Source organism: Camellia sinensis, chromosome 11 (genome assembly GCF_055761805.1).
Source record: "Camellia sinensis isolate YWXY chromosome 11, ASM5576180v1, whole genome shotgun sequence".
NCBI lineage: Eukaryota > Viridiplantae > Streptophyta > Magnoliopsida > Ericales > Theaceae > Camellia > Camellia sinensis.
In genome coordinates this window covers 92,167,810-92,183,156 of record NC_138971.1, presented here as the reverse complement: position 1 = coordinate 92,183,156, position 15,347 = coordinate 92,167,810, and the positions used below count along the sequence as shown (strand labels likewise).

Sequence of the window (15,347 nt, the reverse complement as noted above, 5' to 3'; positions counted from 1 at the left end):
AACTTTAGGGAGTAGAGAGAATTAAGGGACGGAAGAGGAACTCCGAATCTATCTCTAACAAATTACTTCGTGCTTTTCTCACGATCTCCTCCATATGTGCATGTGTGTGTGTGTCTCTCTCTCTCTCTCTCTCTGATAAATTAATAAATGCATAACTCAGAATAGAGAGTCTTGTAGATTCGTCGTCGTCACAAAAACAAAATCAACTCGCGGGAGAATCTGAGGAAAGCGTGTTCTTATGTTGAAATGCTAAATTCAGAGGTAAAAAGTGTCTAATTTATTTTAAATTTTGAATCCTCTTTTTTTTTTCTTCATTTCTTGGTCGGAATGTGGAAATCCATGATCTAGATCTCCAAAGACACAGCATTGGGATCGAAGATTGATACGGGAGTAAGTGATTTATGGCCATTCTGAATTAATTTAATGTCTATCTCTTAGGAAATGGAAATTGCATTATTAATATATATATGTATGTATATATATATATAGCATAGCAATTGGTTTGTTACTCATGTTTTTATGCATTGCATTCTGGGATGTTTTTGAATGCACGATCCAATCTGTATCAACCTCTAGAAGTTGTTAATTAATGCAGTGTGGAGAACCCAGATGATATTGGATTTCATTCTTCTTCATTAGAATGTTGAAGATCAGGCATTATTAGGTAGGACTTGGGCTTGCATTGTGTTTGATTGGGAGGCTATACTATATACTATATATAGGCTCAGGGGTAAAAGTTACCAAGTATGTTGGAAAGCATTTTGTCCATTTTGAAAGATCAATTTACCTAACTAATTTGATTCATTTGCATTTCTGTTTGGAATATAAGAGTATGACTCATTTCTGGGTACTATTTTTTCTTACAAATTATTGGACAAGACTCAGAATAATTATTATTCACAGGAATATTCATCACTAAACGTGACATAGTGTATTATGCACCCATAAAAGAAGAAGAAGGATCTGGGGGTAGACTTTTAGTACATATAAAGGGACTCCTTTATGCATAGTTTTGATTCTCTCTCCATCCCTCTGTGTTTTTTTTCAGTGGATGTTTGTAGGCAGAATTCATACATCATACTTCCATTTTTTCTTCTCTTAGCGAGGCTGGAGTCCTAATTTTTCAAATCGCATTATAAATTCCTCTTCACATTAACGCTCCATTTGTTTGGACAGAAAACATTTTATAGAAAATATTTTATTTATTTTCTGGTATTTGGTACAATGGAAAACGAAAGTCAACAAAAAATATTTTCCATGGTCAACAAAAAATAAACCTATTTGGGCAGAAATGTTTTACACTTTGAAAAGGCGGAAAACGTTTTCTGGACTAAAATCTTACCAATGTCACCTTACTACTACCACCTCCATTCTCACATCCACCACCACACCACCATTACCACGGCCACTACCCCCATCAGTGTCGCCATCACTGCCACCACCACCCTCACCTTTTCCTCAAACTTTATCCTACCACCACCACCACCACCACCAAACATAGAAAAATGTTTTCATTCGAAAACATTTTATGGAAAGAGTTTTTTGTAAAAAATGTTTTCCGTTAGAAAAAGTTTTATGCCCAAACAAACAAAAGCATAAATAAGTTATCTATTACTATGAGAAAGGTAGGTGCTAAGAAATATGGACACGGACATGCGACAAGACATGAATACGACTTGGACACGCCGAAACATCAATTTTCAAAAAATATAGGACACGACACGTGGGGGACATATATGAAATATATAATTTTATATATTTATTCTATGTTATATATATGAATATATCATTCAAATATAATAAAAAATGCAATATGACACTAATTCCTATAAATTTATATAGTTTTTGTTTTATCATTGTATCTTAAATTGTTTTGTTCAAACTTATAATTAGTTTCACCTGTATTTAATCGATAGATATGTGTATTTAAGCGATAGATACACGTGTTCTCCAAATGTTCGGGTCTTTAAAAAAAATTTAAAAATAGGACATATTTTGAAGAGTGTTAGACATGTGTCGGGGAAGTGTCAGACATGTGTCGGGGAAGTGTCCAAAGAGTGTCGGTGTCCGACACGAATACGTCACATTCTTAGAAGTGTCCTTTTTAGGGTAGGTGTAGAGCACAATTTAGAGGTGCATAACTCTTTTCCACATCTCTCTCTTGCCTTCTCTCTCTGTGTCTGTGTGTGTGTGTGTGTTATGGCACTAAAGTTTGGTTTGGTTTGGTTTCAACTTAAACCCTATTAAGGTGACGGTGCCCTGACGCTTATATGTTTAATATTACATCTGTACTCAGACGTTGTGGGACTTCACTTTCACACCCTCCCTCATGCCTAGCCTGCTCACTTAGTAGCACTTGCGGCGTGCAGGCAAGGGACACGCACCCTACCCATCTCTAAGTACTCTGGCTCTGATACCAAGTTACACGGTCTTGGGTAGAACTCACCGCAAAAATTCACTATTAAGGTGAGGGTGCCCTCACGCTTATATGCTTAATATTACTTCAGTACTCAGGCAATGTGGGACTTCGCTTTATACACATACCCTAGTGCATATGTTGTTTGTGTGTCTTTTTTTTTTTATTTTTTATTTTTTATTTTTTATTTTTTATAATTTGTGAGTTTCATGAAAATTAATACTACACCAGAATTTCATCTTGTTAAATTGATTAAAAGTCGTTATTATATTAGATTATAATTCATTGAGCCTCATGAGATATCTTAAATATGAAATGAATCGCCAAGGACATTATTAGAACTATGCACAGATGTCAACTCATACTTGGATTAAATGATATGTTAGCAAGCAAACTTTTATTATTATAAGCATTAGCGAGGCCTTATGCAACCACAATCATTTTCTTTTGATCAATGGTTATGGGCTACATGGTGAATGGTAGCCCCACACCCATAAATCCACCCAACATGGATGTAGGCAAGACTTGTTACCACCACTGAGAGACTCTCCTTTATGGTCTTCGTTGGTATTATTGTCTTTTCTATTGCCTTATTCACATAAAATTTGAATAGCATGCTTTATAAAATTTGAAGATATGTATCTGATGTGACGCTTTATGGTTTAAATTTTTGAAATCACTACAGGAAGAGGAACTAATCGTTCATGGAAGGTCGGAATATGAAAAGGGAAATGTGGAAGGTGCTCTTTCTGCATTTGACGGAATTGATCTCCACGCGGCTGTACAGGAGCTGCAACCTCTTGCTGAAAAACAGCCCTCAAAGAAGGGTCGTCCAAGCAATGAATCCGTCCACTCATCATCACAGCAAGCTGCTAGCCTGGTGCTTGAGGCTTTATATTTAAAAGCCAAGTCTCTTCAAAAGCTTGGGAGGGTAACTGGTATGGAACTTTTCCACTATCTTATTATACGCTTCCTTGGAGATTGACTTTCCTTTTGGTTCTTCTCTCCTGCTCCCCTTTTTTTCTTTTATCTTTTATTTTGTGTATGTTTATCTACAAAACATTCTTTTGATGTGGTTTTTATAGAGGCTGCTAATGAGTGTAAAAGTGTGCTTGATGCGGTGGAGAAGATATTTTATCATGGCATTGCTGATGTGTTAGTGGACAATAAGTTGCAAGAGATAGTTAGCGGTGCTGTAGAGCTCCTTCCAGAGCTTTGGAAGCTGGATGGCAGAAATCATGAAGCAATGTCTGCTTATCGACGAGCCCTCCTTAGTCAGTGGAATCTTGACAATGACTGCTGTGCAAGGATCCAGAAGGGATTTGCTAGCTTTTTGCTGTACAGTGGAGTGGAGGTTGGCCCACCTAGTTTAGCTGTTCAAATTGACGGATCATATGTACCTAGAAACAATCTGGAAGAGGCAATTTTACTTCTGATGATTCTTATGAGAAAGTTTTACCTAGGTAAGACTAAATGGGATCCATCAGTGATGGAGCACCTTACTTTTGCTCTATCTCTGTGCAGCCAGACTTCTGTTCTAGCAAAACAACTTGAAGAGATCATGCCTGGAGTATTTAATCGTGTTAACCGTTGGAAAGCCATGGCACTGTGCTACAATGGAGCTGGACAAAACAAGGTTGCCTTGAATCTATTGAGGAAGTCTCTACACAAACATGAAAAACCAGATGATCTTACGTCTTTGTTGTTGGCTGCCAAAATATGCAGCGAGGATGCCCTTCTTGCTGCCGAGGGAGTGGGATATGCACAAAGGGCAATTTTGCATGCGCAGGGGCTAAATGAACATCTAAAAGGTGTCGGTCTTTGCATGCTAGGTCTTTGTTTGGGGAAGCTAGCCAAAGTCTCTTCTTCAGATCACGAGAGGTCTCGTCTTCAGACTGATGCATTAAAATCATTAGATGAAGCAATTGTTCTTGAGTGTAACAATTTTGACTTGATTTTTGAGTTGGGAGTTCAATATGCAGAGCGCTGGAATTTGAATGCTGCTTTGCGGTATGCCAAGCAATTCATTGATGCCACAGGTGGATCCATACTAAAAGGTTGGAGATTGCTTGCATTGATTTTGTCTGCTCAACAACGTTTTTCAGAGGCTGAAGTGGTCACTGATGCTGCTTTAGATGAGACTGCAAAATGGGAGCAAGGGCCACTGCTTAGGATGAAAGCAAAGCTGAAAATTTCCCAGTCAATACCCATGGGTGCAATTGAAACTTACCGTTACCTCCTGGCATTGGTTCAAGCCCAAAGGAAATCATTTGGGCCTCTCCGAAATCTACCTCAGGTTATATTCTGATTCATTTTTAGATGAAAATTATTATTTTGATCTCACCTGAATGAACACCATTGTGTATTTTATCAAAATCAGTTGTGTGACAATGGCAATATCATGATCTTGTAATATTACCTAAGAAAACTAGCCCTCCAAATTATTTTATTTTTGATCGATGATAAATTTAATGGTGTTCGAGTGAAGGAACTTTTACATTCTATAAATTTTATATTTTATAATTATTTTGTGTGTCGAATTCTTTATCTTTAGGGGTTGTCACTGGTTGTTGGATCCTTCTCCCCCTTGTCAAACACTACATTTCAAAAACTAAAGAAAGTGCTACAAAATTATTGTACTAGTATGTGGTGCCTTGGAGCTATTTTTTTGAGAAGAAACTAGTACATGTGGTTTTGTCATGTTCTGGATGAAGGAAAGTGGATTTGCTTGAAATAATGATTTACCTGTATAGCAATTTACTGATGACTAGTGGTTGCTATAAAATGCAATTGTTTCTTCGTATTTGCGTGTTTAGTTGACTGGAACACAAGGCTTAATGTGACATGTTTTGGTTATTTGCTTCTTCATTTCAAAATTCATATCATGGTTGGATTTGCTGTGCTTTTATCTTTTGATTGATCATTACTTAGTGAACTAGTATATCATGATGAAAGAATTTTGATTTCACATTTGATGAATTGCATTAGGATGGTGTCTAGATTAGAAAGAAGGCATTTCATATTTCAATTTAAAGAAGCAATTTTTAGGGGAGAAATTTCCTTGGCTCAAAAAGCTAAAATTAAGTGGTTGAAGGAGGGGCATAATAATCCTAAATTGTTTCAAAAATTGCAAACAGTATACAAAAGAGGAAGCTTATTAAAAGATTGAAAGTTGGAGTGGGCTTGTTTGTGGAAACGGAGGTTAAATTGTTGATGTGTTTTTTTTTTTCTTTTTTTATGTAACTCGGTATCTGGAAAATTGGACCAACTAATTTGGGGGACCAATCCCACCGTCCATTTGTTGGGGTCCTAATTAAAGCCATCGCAAAAGCTCTGCATAGACTTGTCTTAAGAAATTGTTTGCACCTAAGATGTTTCGAACCTGAGACATTGGTAAGCTAAATAGATGGGATTCTCAATAGGATGGGGGAAAGTTTTGATCTCCTTGGAAATCCATTCTCATAATTTATTTTTTCCCTAGACATTTTGGTATTGTTGTGGGTAATATGGACAATATTTGTTTTTGGAAAGATGTTTAGAAGGGAGAGGCTTATTTTGCTATTTTATTTCCTTGCTTGTATGGTTATTTTTGTCTTGTGTTGCTTTAAATGCTTCTATGATTTTGTCCTATTTTTTTCTGTCACATGGGACTTCAACTTTTCTTGAAATCTTAATGATTAAGAAACATTTGAGTTAGTTTCTCTGTTGTCCATTCTTAATGATATTTCTTTGAGACGGGAGGCCAATGATAGGATAGGAGAACATGACCTATTCATTCTTTAGGGGTTTTTTTTTTTTGTTTTTTTGGTAAATTATGATGGTAGTCCCTCTATTTTGGTTCTTGTGTCATTTTGGTCCCTGTAATTTCAATTAGTTCGATTTTGACCTTGAATTTATGATTTTGTCTCGATTCGGTCCAATTGATTACAACTCTTAACATTTTTTTTTTTTGAAAAATACAAACATAAGTGGCATATGTCATGTTTTAAAGACAAAATTATAAACTTACAAAACTTAGTGAGTTAACCTTAATCAATTTAGTGCTAATTTTCTATCAAAAACACTAACGTCATTATTAATTGGACCAAACTGACACAAAATCTCAAATGAAGGGTTAAATTTGAGCCAATTGAAAGTCTAAGGAAACTAAGTGAACGGGTGAGAAAGCTAGGAAAATTAAGGGTACCAATTTTAAATTGTATTATAGTGGCAAGGATAGACACAGGAATGTGGTAGGAATAATAGTTGCCAAGGGTCTTATGGAAAATGTAGTTGCGGTCATTAGGAAAGGTGATAGGATTATCTTAGTTAAACTAGTTCTTGGAGGGAATATAGTGAACGTTATTGGTGCATACGCCCTTCAAGTAGGCTTAGATGATCAGACTAAGAGGGATTTTTGGGAGCAAATGGATGAGATATTACAGGAGATACCCGTATGAGAGAACCTAGTTATAGGTGGAGATTTCAACGGCCATGTAAGAATAGATAAACTAGGTTATCAGAGGGTGCATGGTGGATATGGTTTTGGTTATAGAAATGAGGCTGGAGAGAATATTTTAGATTTTGCGTTGACTTTTGACCTGGTGGTGGCCAATAATATGTATAAGAAGAGGGAGGAGCATTTGATAACCTTTAAGAGTGGGTCAGTTAAGAGCCAAATAGATTACTTTTTAGTGAGAAAAGTGAACCGTCTAAAATGTAGTGACTGTAAGGTAATTCCTGAAGAGAGCATGACGTCTCAATATAGGATTTTGGTACTAAATTTATGCTTTAAAGGGCAATACCAAGCTAGGAAGGATAGTGGGTGTCGTAGGACGAGATGGTGGAACCTAAAAGGGAATTAACTAGAAATATTTAAGAATAGAATGGATTAAGAGGGTACTTGGGATTTGGAAGATGATGCTAACACTATGTGGAACTCGATGGCCAATTGTATGAGGAGAATCTCAAGAGAAATTCTTGGAGAGTCGAAAGGAAAGGGACCCAACTCTAGGGAAACTTGGTGGTGGAGGGGAGGAGATTCAAGCGGTAGTTAAGGTGAAAAAAGAGTACTTTAAAAAGTAGCAGAAGAATAGAATTGAGGAAAACCTTAAAAGCTATAGATTGGCTAATAAGGATGTCAAAAAAGTAGTGGGAGAGGCTAAGTTGAAAGCTTATGATGACCTATACACTAGACTAGATAATAAGGAGAGAGAGAGAGAGAGAAAATGGTATACAAACTTGCTAAGATAAGAGAGAAGAAAACAAGAGATTTTAATCAGGTTAAGTGCATCAAGAGTGAGGATTTTAAGGTATTGGTGAAGGATGAAGAGATTAATGAGAGGTGGAGGAACTATTTTAAGAAGCTATTAAATGAGAAACACGGAGGTAGGTCAATAGGGGAGGAAGTTGCCAGTAATAAGGAAAACTAAGATTATAGGTTCTATTGCAGGATTAGGAACTTTGAAGTGGAGATTGCACTTAAGAAGATGAAATCGAATAAGGCTTTAGGACCCAGTGATAAGGCTTTAGCAAGATTTTGTTGATTAGGAACATGCCAGATGAGTGGGGGGAGTATTTTAGTGCCCATCTATAAGAATAAAGAAGATACTCAGAATTGCAACAACTATAGAGAAATCAAGCTAATGTGTCATATAATGAAAGTGTGGAAGAGAGTGATGGAATGTCGATTGCGAGATATAGTAGAGGTGTTAGAGAATCAATTTGGGTTTATGCCTGGTAGGTCAACTATAGAAGCAATCTATCTTTTGAGGACAATAATAAAAAAGTATAGAGAAGAAAAGAGACATTCATATGATTTTTATTGATCTTGAGAAAGCTTATGGTATAGTACCTCGGGATATAATCTGGTATGTGTTAGAGAAGAAAGGGGTGACAAAACGTTACATTGATGTGATTAGGGACATGTATGAAGGGGTGGTGACCACCATTAGATTGCCTGCTAGAGAGACAAATGAATTCCCAATCACTGTAGGGTTACACCAAGGATCAACCTTAAGTCTTTATCTTTTTGCTTTAGTTATGGACGAATTGAAGAGAAATATTCAGGATGATGTGCCGTAGTGTATACTTTTTGCAGATGATATCGTGTTAGTGGATGAGACTAGAGAATGAGTTAACACAAAGTTGGAGATTTGAAGAGAACCACCTGAATTTAAAGGATTTCGGATAAGTAGAACTAAGACATAGTACATGGAGTGTAAATTTAGTAAAAGTAACAATGAAAGTAGAGGAGAAGTGAAGATTGAGAACCAAGAACTACTTAAGAGTGGACATTTTTGTTATTTATGATTGATTATTGCAACGACGAGAGAGATTGGAGCGGATGTGGTCTATAGAATTAAGGTAGGGTGGCTTAAGTGGAGAAATGCGTCTGGGGTACTATGTGATAAACGAGTACCTACTAGACTAAAGGGAAAGTTCTATAGAACGGCTATTAGACCAATTATGTTTTATGAGACAGCGTGTTGGGCAACTAAGAAACAACATGTAAATAAGATGAGTGTTGCTGAGATGATGATCCTAAGGTGGATGTGTGGTAAGACTAGAAAAGATAGAATTAGGAATGAGTATATTCGAGAATGGGTAGGAGTAGCACCGATAGAAGATAAGTTGAGAGAGAATAGATTGAGATGGTTTAGTCATATTCAACGGAGACCAACAGAGGCAGTAGTGAAGAGATGCGATGTAATGATGGTAAATGAAAGTGTTAGGGGACGGGGTAGACCTTGATTGACGTTGGCTAGCATAATAAATAGAGATATGAATATACTTAATTTGACTAACGAAATGGCCTTTGATAGAGCCGAATGGAGAAAAAGGATTCATGTAACCGACCCATTTGATGGGACTTAAGGCTTGGTTTGGTTTGGTTTATTAATGATCATAATTTTCCATTTTTTATCCCCATAAAATAATTTGGGGAGAAAATGTACCCCATAAAGTCAAAGTTTTTTTTTTTTTTTTTTTTAATTTTTTTTTTATTGTTCACAAGAAACTTAATACTAATGACATTGTTCTGAGGATATTTGACTTCCTTTTGGGTGTCTGTTTCGACACCTTTTAAAGGGATTCCGTCATCTCTTATTAGCAGAGATTCCAGAGTTGTATGCTAGCTGCAATTATTTTTATTTTTATTTTTATTTTCTGTTGGACAATATCTTGTCCTTGTTATTGTCCTTGTACTTTATATTTTCTCTTTTAATGGCATTTCTCTTTTGTTGCTGTTCAAAAAATTAATACTCCTCCTTATGATAGATTGAGGATGATAAAGTTAATGAGTTTGAAGTTTGGCATGGTCTTGCGAAGTTATACTCCAGGCTTTCGCATTGGAAGGATGCAGAGATATGCTTGGGGAAAGCTAAAGAGCTCAATGAGTACTCTGCTGAAACATTGCACACAGAAGGTAAGACATGAAACTTTATATACTACGATGGTGAATATTTGGAGGGCGTATTTCTTATTATGTTCTTTGTCTTCTAATTTGCTACTTTTTGAATATTTTGCCTGCATGGTTCTTGTTTTCTACATTTGGGAAGTGCTTTAGACTACCAAACAAATTAGCTTATTCCAAAGGGTTGGAATCTGCTGTCATGTATTTTAGAAATTGAGGAATTAAGATATGATAGTTCATATTTTAAGTGAAGTGATACATGACAAGAAGAAGATACTGTATTTTTTTTTTTTATATTGTGTGGAGTCTTAATGTTTTCTGGCATATTTCTTGTAACCTATTGAGGTGAAGACCTGTCTAAATCATTTATTTATCTGAATCTTCTTCAATTAGGTGTACAAGTGGTGGATTTCTATTTATGCATTTGACAACATGAATACGGTTAAACTCCATCTTTAGTTGTAGCAATGGTAGATGGTATTTCATACATGTAATCATCTTAGAGAAACAAAATGAGCCATGACATGCCGGCATGTAACTGTGCTTGTACTTCTTGGTGATTTTGAGACATCTTGAATGGTAAATTGTAGTTGTTGTAAAATTTTAATAAAATGACATTAGTTTCACACGTAAAAATTTTAGGTGCCTTAACCTTCACATGTGCCTTATCTTGTACACATGGCTCAAAAGTAATAGACTGGGGTAGGGAGATGGTATGATCAATTATGGTCGTGTCAGCATGGCAAACTTTGAAGAAAGAAAGACAAGGATAGGGACGTGAGAGGACTACTACTTTGTGTTTTATGTATGAGGGAGGAGCTAAAATTACATATCCATACAATTATAAGACTGATAGATCCATTTACAAATTATTAATAATATCTATAAAATAAAATAAAATTAAAAAGGGAAGGAAAAAAAAGAGCATCAGTCTGCATCTGGACAAAAAAAATTTGAAATGAAGGGAATTTGGGGTCTGACTTTGCATAACACATGTTAGAATTTGTTGTTGGAATTGGATTAAAGACCTAAGGGGCAGGGCAAGGTAGAGATATTTTATTAAAATTATGGATTTCTATTCATGCTTAAGCTCATTTGTATCTCAAAATTTTCTTCTCTCTCTCTCTCTCTCTCTCTCTCTCTCTCTCATTATGAGTAGATTGTTTGGATCTTTTGATTCACTGTGCTTGTGTGTATGCATATACATATATATAGGTGAGGTGGTGGAGGTGAGGCTTATGTCTCTTAATTGTATGGGTGATTTGAACATGCTTGCTAGGTGTTTGATGGAATAGCTATGAGAGATGGTGTTGGTGCTTTGAATATGCTTGCTAGGTGTTTGAGGGAAGTACTGTGAGAGGTAGTGTTGGGTTAAACATTAGAGTCAAAATTGGTTTTTCGAAAGATTTATTTGCTAACGATTTACTCAAAACCTTAGGGAGGAAAATGTAATTTCCAAAACTTCAGGGGTACTAGTGCAATGGCAACAAGCCTTAGGGGAGTTCATTGTAATTTACCCAAAAACTTAATTCATGTGAATACACATTGGGTGTGTTTGATTGGACGGACTGGAAAAGGGGGGATTAGAATCCATCGGACTTGAATCCTGGGACTGTGAATCCCCCGGACTATTTGGTCGGATTGGATATGTATCCTGTGTTTGTTTTTTCATGGGATTAGATGTCTGGATAGGACTATTTTCAGTGAATCCAACGTTTGGTTGGACGGACTGGATAGGATAAATGAACAAAAGACTATTTTACCCCTTTTCAATTGTTTACTATGTAATAGCAATATTAAACATATCTTTAATATTTTAATTATTTTTAGTAAACATTAAACATACTAATGGTTAAATTTTGTTTAAAGATATTTAAACATACTAATATTGATAAAAAAATTTGACTGGTATAGATTATTTTTATTTAAACAAATAAAAATTTATTGTTGAAATTAAACATACTAATGGTTAAATGTTTAAATTTTTATTTAAACAATTAACATTGAAATTATTTTGATGTACAGATTATGTTTAAACAATTAACAATTAACAATTAAATAAATGTTGATGTATAGATTATGTTTAAACAATTAACAAATGTTGATGTAATTAACAATTAACAAATGTAGATGTAATCAAATGTTGACGTATTAAAACATAATTTAATAGATGTTAAATAAATATACATGTTGATGTACAGATGTTGAAATAATTTAATAAACATGTTGATGTACAAATGTTTAAATGTTTAAATAAAACATAATTTAAATTAATGAAATTATTTATTGTTGAAATTAAACATTTAATTGTTTAAATAAAACATCTATTAAAACATCTATTAAATTTAAACAATGAAATTAAATAAAACATAAACAAAATTTTAAAATAAAACATCAATAAAATATCTATAAAAAATTATTTTAAAAAATTAAATAAATAAAACATTAATAAAAAGTTAAATAAAATTATTTTATTTTTAAATTGAGACATTTAAATTTTATTGAATTTTATTAAATATAATACATAATTAAATAGTAGAGGGTCAAAATGGTCATTTTCGCATATAATCCAAACAGTGATTAGTCCCCCACTTTCTGTCCCACCCCCCCCAGGACAGGATAGTCCCCCATATGGGGGACATGGAGTCCGGCCGGACATGGAGTCCGCCGGACTAAAAAAAAATCAAACGACGGATAAGGTGCACTATTTGGATTACAATCCAAATAGTGGATAGTCCCCCCTCCTAATCCCCCCAATCAAACACACCCATTGGTCATTTGTTAATGTACATTTGTGGGGAAAAAACTCATGCATGCAAGAAACATTCTCATAGTCAATAAAAAAGGCAAGTATGGTATATCATCAAACTTGTTCTATCTAGTTCATTTTAATTATATATCATGGGGCCAAGTTGGTGTCTTGAAAAATTAATGAATGGTTGGTTGGAAGGTATTTGCTTACTAAGTATTTGGTATTGTATCATATATATGATCCATCTTTCATACTCATAATTAAACGTCTAAATTCTATATTCAGAAGAGAATGAAAGTTCTTGTATTGCTTTATATCTTTGTTAGGTATTATAGGCGAAGCACAGGGAGACATGAACAAAGCTCTGGCTGCTTTTATTAATGCTCTTTTACTTGAACCGAGTCATGTGCCCAGCAAGATCTTGATTGGTGGAGTATTGTCAAAGATGGGGTCAAAGGTATCACCAGTGGCAAGATGCTTACTCTCAGATGCATTGAAGATAGAACCTACGAATCGCATGGCTTGGTATTACTTGGGATTGGTTCACAGGGATGATGGACGAATAAGCGATGCAATAGATTGCTTCCAGGCTGCCTCGATGCTCGAAGAATCTGATCCAATTGAAAGCTTCTGCTCTATTTTTTGACTTATCGATCAATAAAAGGTTCAAACCTTCAGTTCTGTTATCATTCATTCTCCATCTTAGTCCTTGTAGATCAATACTTGTAGAGGGTTTCGAGGATGCAGTACATTTGCTAGTTTGAAAATTGTTTTTATTTTTTTGTTGCATATTTATCCTGTGACAATAAAATACAATACAATAAGAAAGCAGAAAAAAGAGGAAACTAAAATTTGAGATTGATGTAGAATATAATTAGAAAACATGGTTTAGTGGATCTATGTTATCGATTTTGAATTTTTGATTATAGGATGGATGCATTATTTGCAAGTTATCGGAGCTTATAACAATGTATCTTGCCTTGTTGCTCTCTTTGTAATGTTTGTTGTTCAACTTGAGTAATTATTTTTCAGTTATTGTTAACTGTTTATTTATGATGAACGTATCTTATGCTGTGTTTGGTTGGGGTTTTTGGGGTGGGATTTGGAAAAGGAATGAGAAATGTAATCCTATTTATGTTTGGTTATAATAAAAAATATATGGGAAAAGAAAGGGGGTGAGAAATAAATAAAGAAATTGGAAACCTTTTAGGACATCAATTCTATTTTATAACCAACACAACCAAACATAGTTGGGATTTGGAATTCTATTAATTCTTTCTCATTTTCCTTTCATTTCCATTTTCCTTTCCATTTCCCTTCCCAAATCCCCCAACCAAACACAGCATTAGAGTTTCACGTGGGTAAATGAAGTTTTGGAATGACGGTTGAAAAACATTGCGAGATTCCAATTTAATGACTTGTGTTATGATGCGATGATTGTGATAGCCAAGTAAACAAAGAAAGCATGCAATTTTCAGATGACTGAAAAAAAAGAACATAATAATGTGTTTATTTGACAAGCATTTACTAATTTGAAAAAGTAAATGATTATATGTTAAGAGATCTCGCATAATGTCCAACTAAAATATCTATTGTTAGATCAAAGCATGATCATTGTTGAAGATGTATGTTAGTGTATATAATATATTAGCTGTTAGTGTTAGCTTTAATGATGTAACTTTAATAATGTTGTTTCCTGCTTTATTCCTTTCTTCTTTCGGCCACTTTTGGCTTTTTGTTTATCCTCTCTTCTATAAAAGGAGACCTATTTGATTATTCACAAATACATTAATTCAATACACAATTTATTCTCTCTCTCTTTACCAACTATTGTTTCATGGTATTAGAGCCCCGTTCTACACTTCTGGCCTTTTCTGTTTTTGATGCTTAGTCCCGTACACAATGGCACTACACCAAACTGTTCGGAATCACCTCATGATCCCGTCACTAGAAGCGCCGTCACATGCCGTCACGTGCCACTTTCGTTCTCGATGTGTCTCAGCTTCTACCGCCACTCTCATACGCGCCCTCATGTGCCCCTCCGTTGCTTGCTCACATCAGCATCTGACGTTAGCCCTGTGCTCGCGTGCACCCCGTCTACTATTCTGTGTCGCGCGTGCCCCGTTCTGCTATTATGCACCTGCGTGCGCCGCTCTGCTCTTGTGCGCCGCGCGTGCGCCGTTCTGCTACGGTGCGCCATTCTGCTACGGTGCGCCGCACGCCCTTCCTGCTATTGTGCGCCACACCTCAGGCTGCTATTGTGCGCCGCTAACATCATTCCACCCCCTACTGACGTCATCTTTGCACAGCAACCCCTTTCCTAGCTATTTTCGACTTTCTGGACTCATTTGTACACTCTGCTTTACCTAATTTTGCTTCTACAGGTTTGTTTCTATTTATTTAGTTCTACTCAGCTATTATTATGGATCGCCATGATGCCTTCAATCCAATTTTTGTTCTTCTTAATGGTTCTAATTATGTTCTGTAGGCCCAAGCTATGTCTTCCTTCCTCAAAGGTAAGAAACTCTGGCGCATTATCACCGGGGATGTGACCCAACCGGTGAAAGAGGTCGATGAAACTGCTGCTACATATGAAGAGCGACTCGAAGATTGGGACAGTAAGAACTACCAGATCATTACTTGGCTTCGGAATACCTCTGTTCCCTCAATTAGTCTTCAGTTTGGTCATTTTCAGCTTGACTCTGTTACCACTCCTGCTAAAGACATTTGGGATTTTTTGAAAGAACGATACCAGACACCGATCTTGCTCATCAGTATCAACTTCA

The 15,347-nt window shown here is 35.6% G+C and overlaps 1 protein-coding gene across 1 annotated transcript; it reads left to right on the top strand.

The window, feature by feature from the left end:
• On the top strand, nucleotides 1-13,582 carry LOC114314843 (protein NPG1). Its single transcript, XM_028261348.2, has 5 exons — nucleotides 1-261; nucleotides 3,102-3,354; nucleotides 3,502-4,712; nucleotides 9,674-9,821; nucleotides 12,888-13,582. The coding sequence occupies exons 1-5, from the start codon at nucleotides 247-249 to the stop codon at nucleotides 13,205-13,207; spliced, it is 1,947 nt and encodes a 648-aa protein (XP_028117149.1). The 5' UTR covers nucleotides 1-246; the 3' UTR covers nucleotides 13,208-13,582.
• The last annotated feature ends 1,765 nt before the right edge of the window (nucleotides 13,583-15,347 follow it).

Excerpts from the sequence above, each read along its gene's own strand:
- LOC114314843 (XM_028261348.2), top strand. Across the intron at positions 4,713-9,673 it reads CTCTCCGAAATCTACCTCAG|ATTGAGGATGATAAAGTTAA; the intron begins GTTATATTCTGA and ends TCCTTATGATAG. Across the intron at positions 9,822-12,887 it reads TGAAACATTGCACACAGAAG|GTATTATAGGCGAAGCACAG; the intron begins GTAAGACATGAA and ends TATCTTTGTTAG.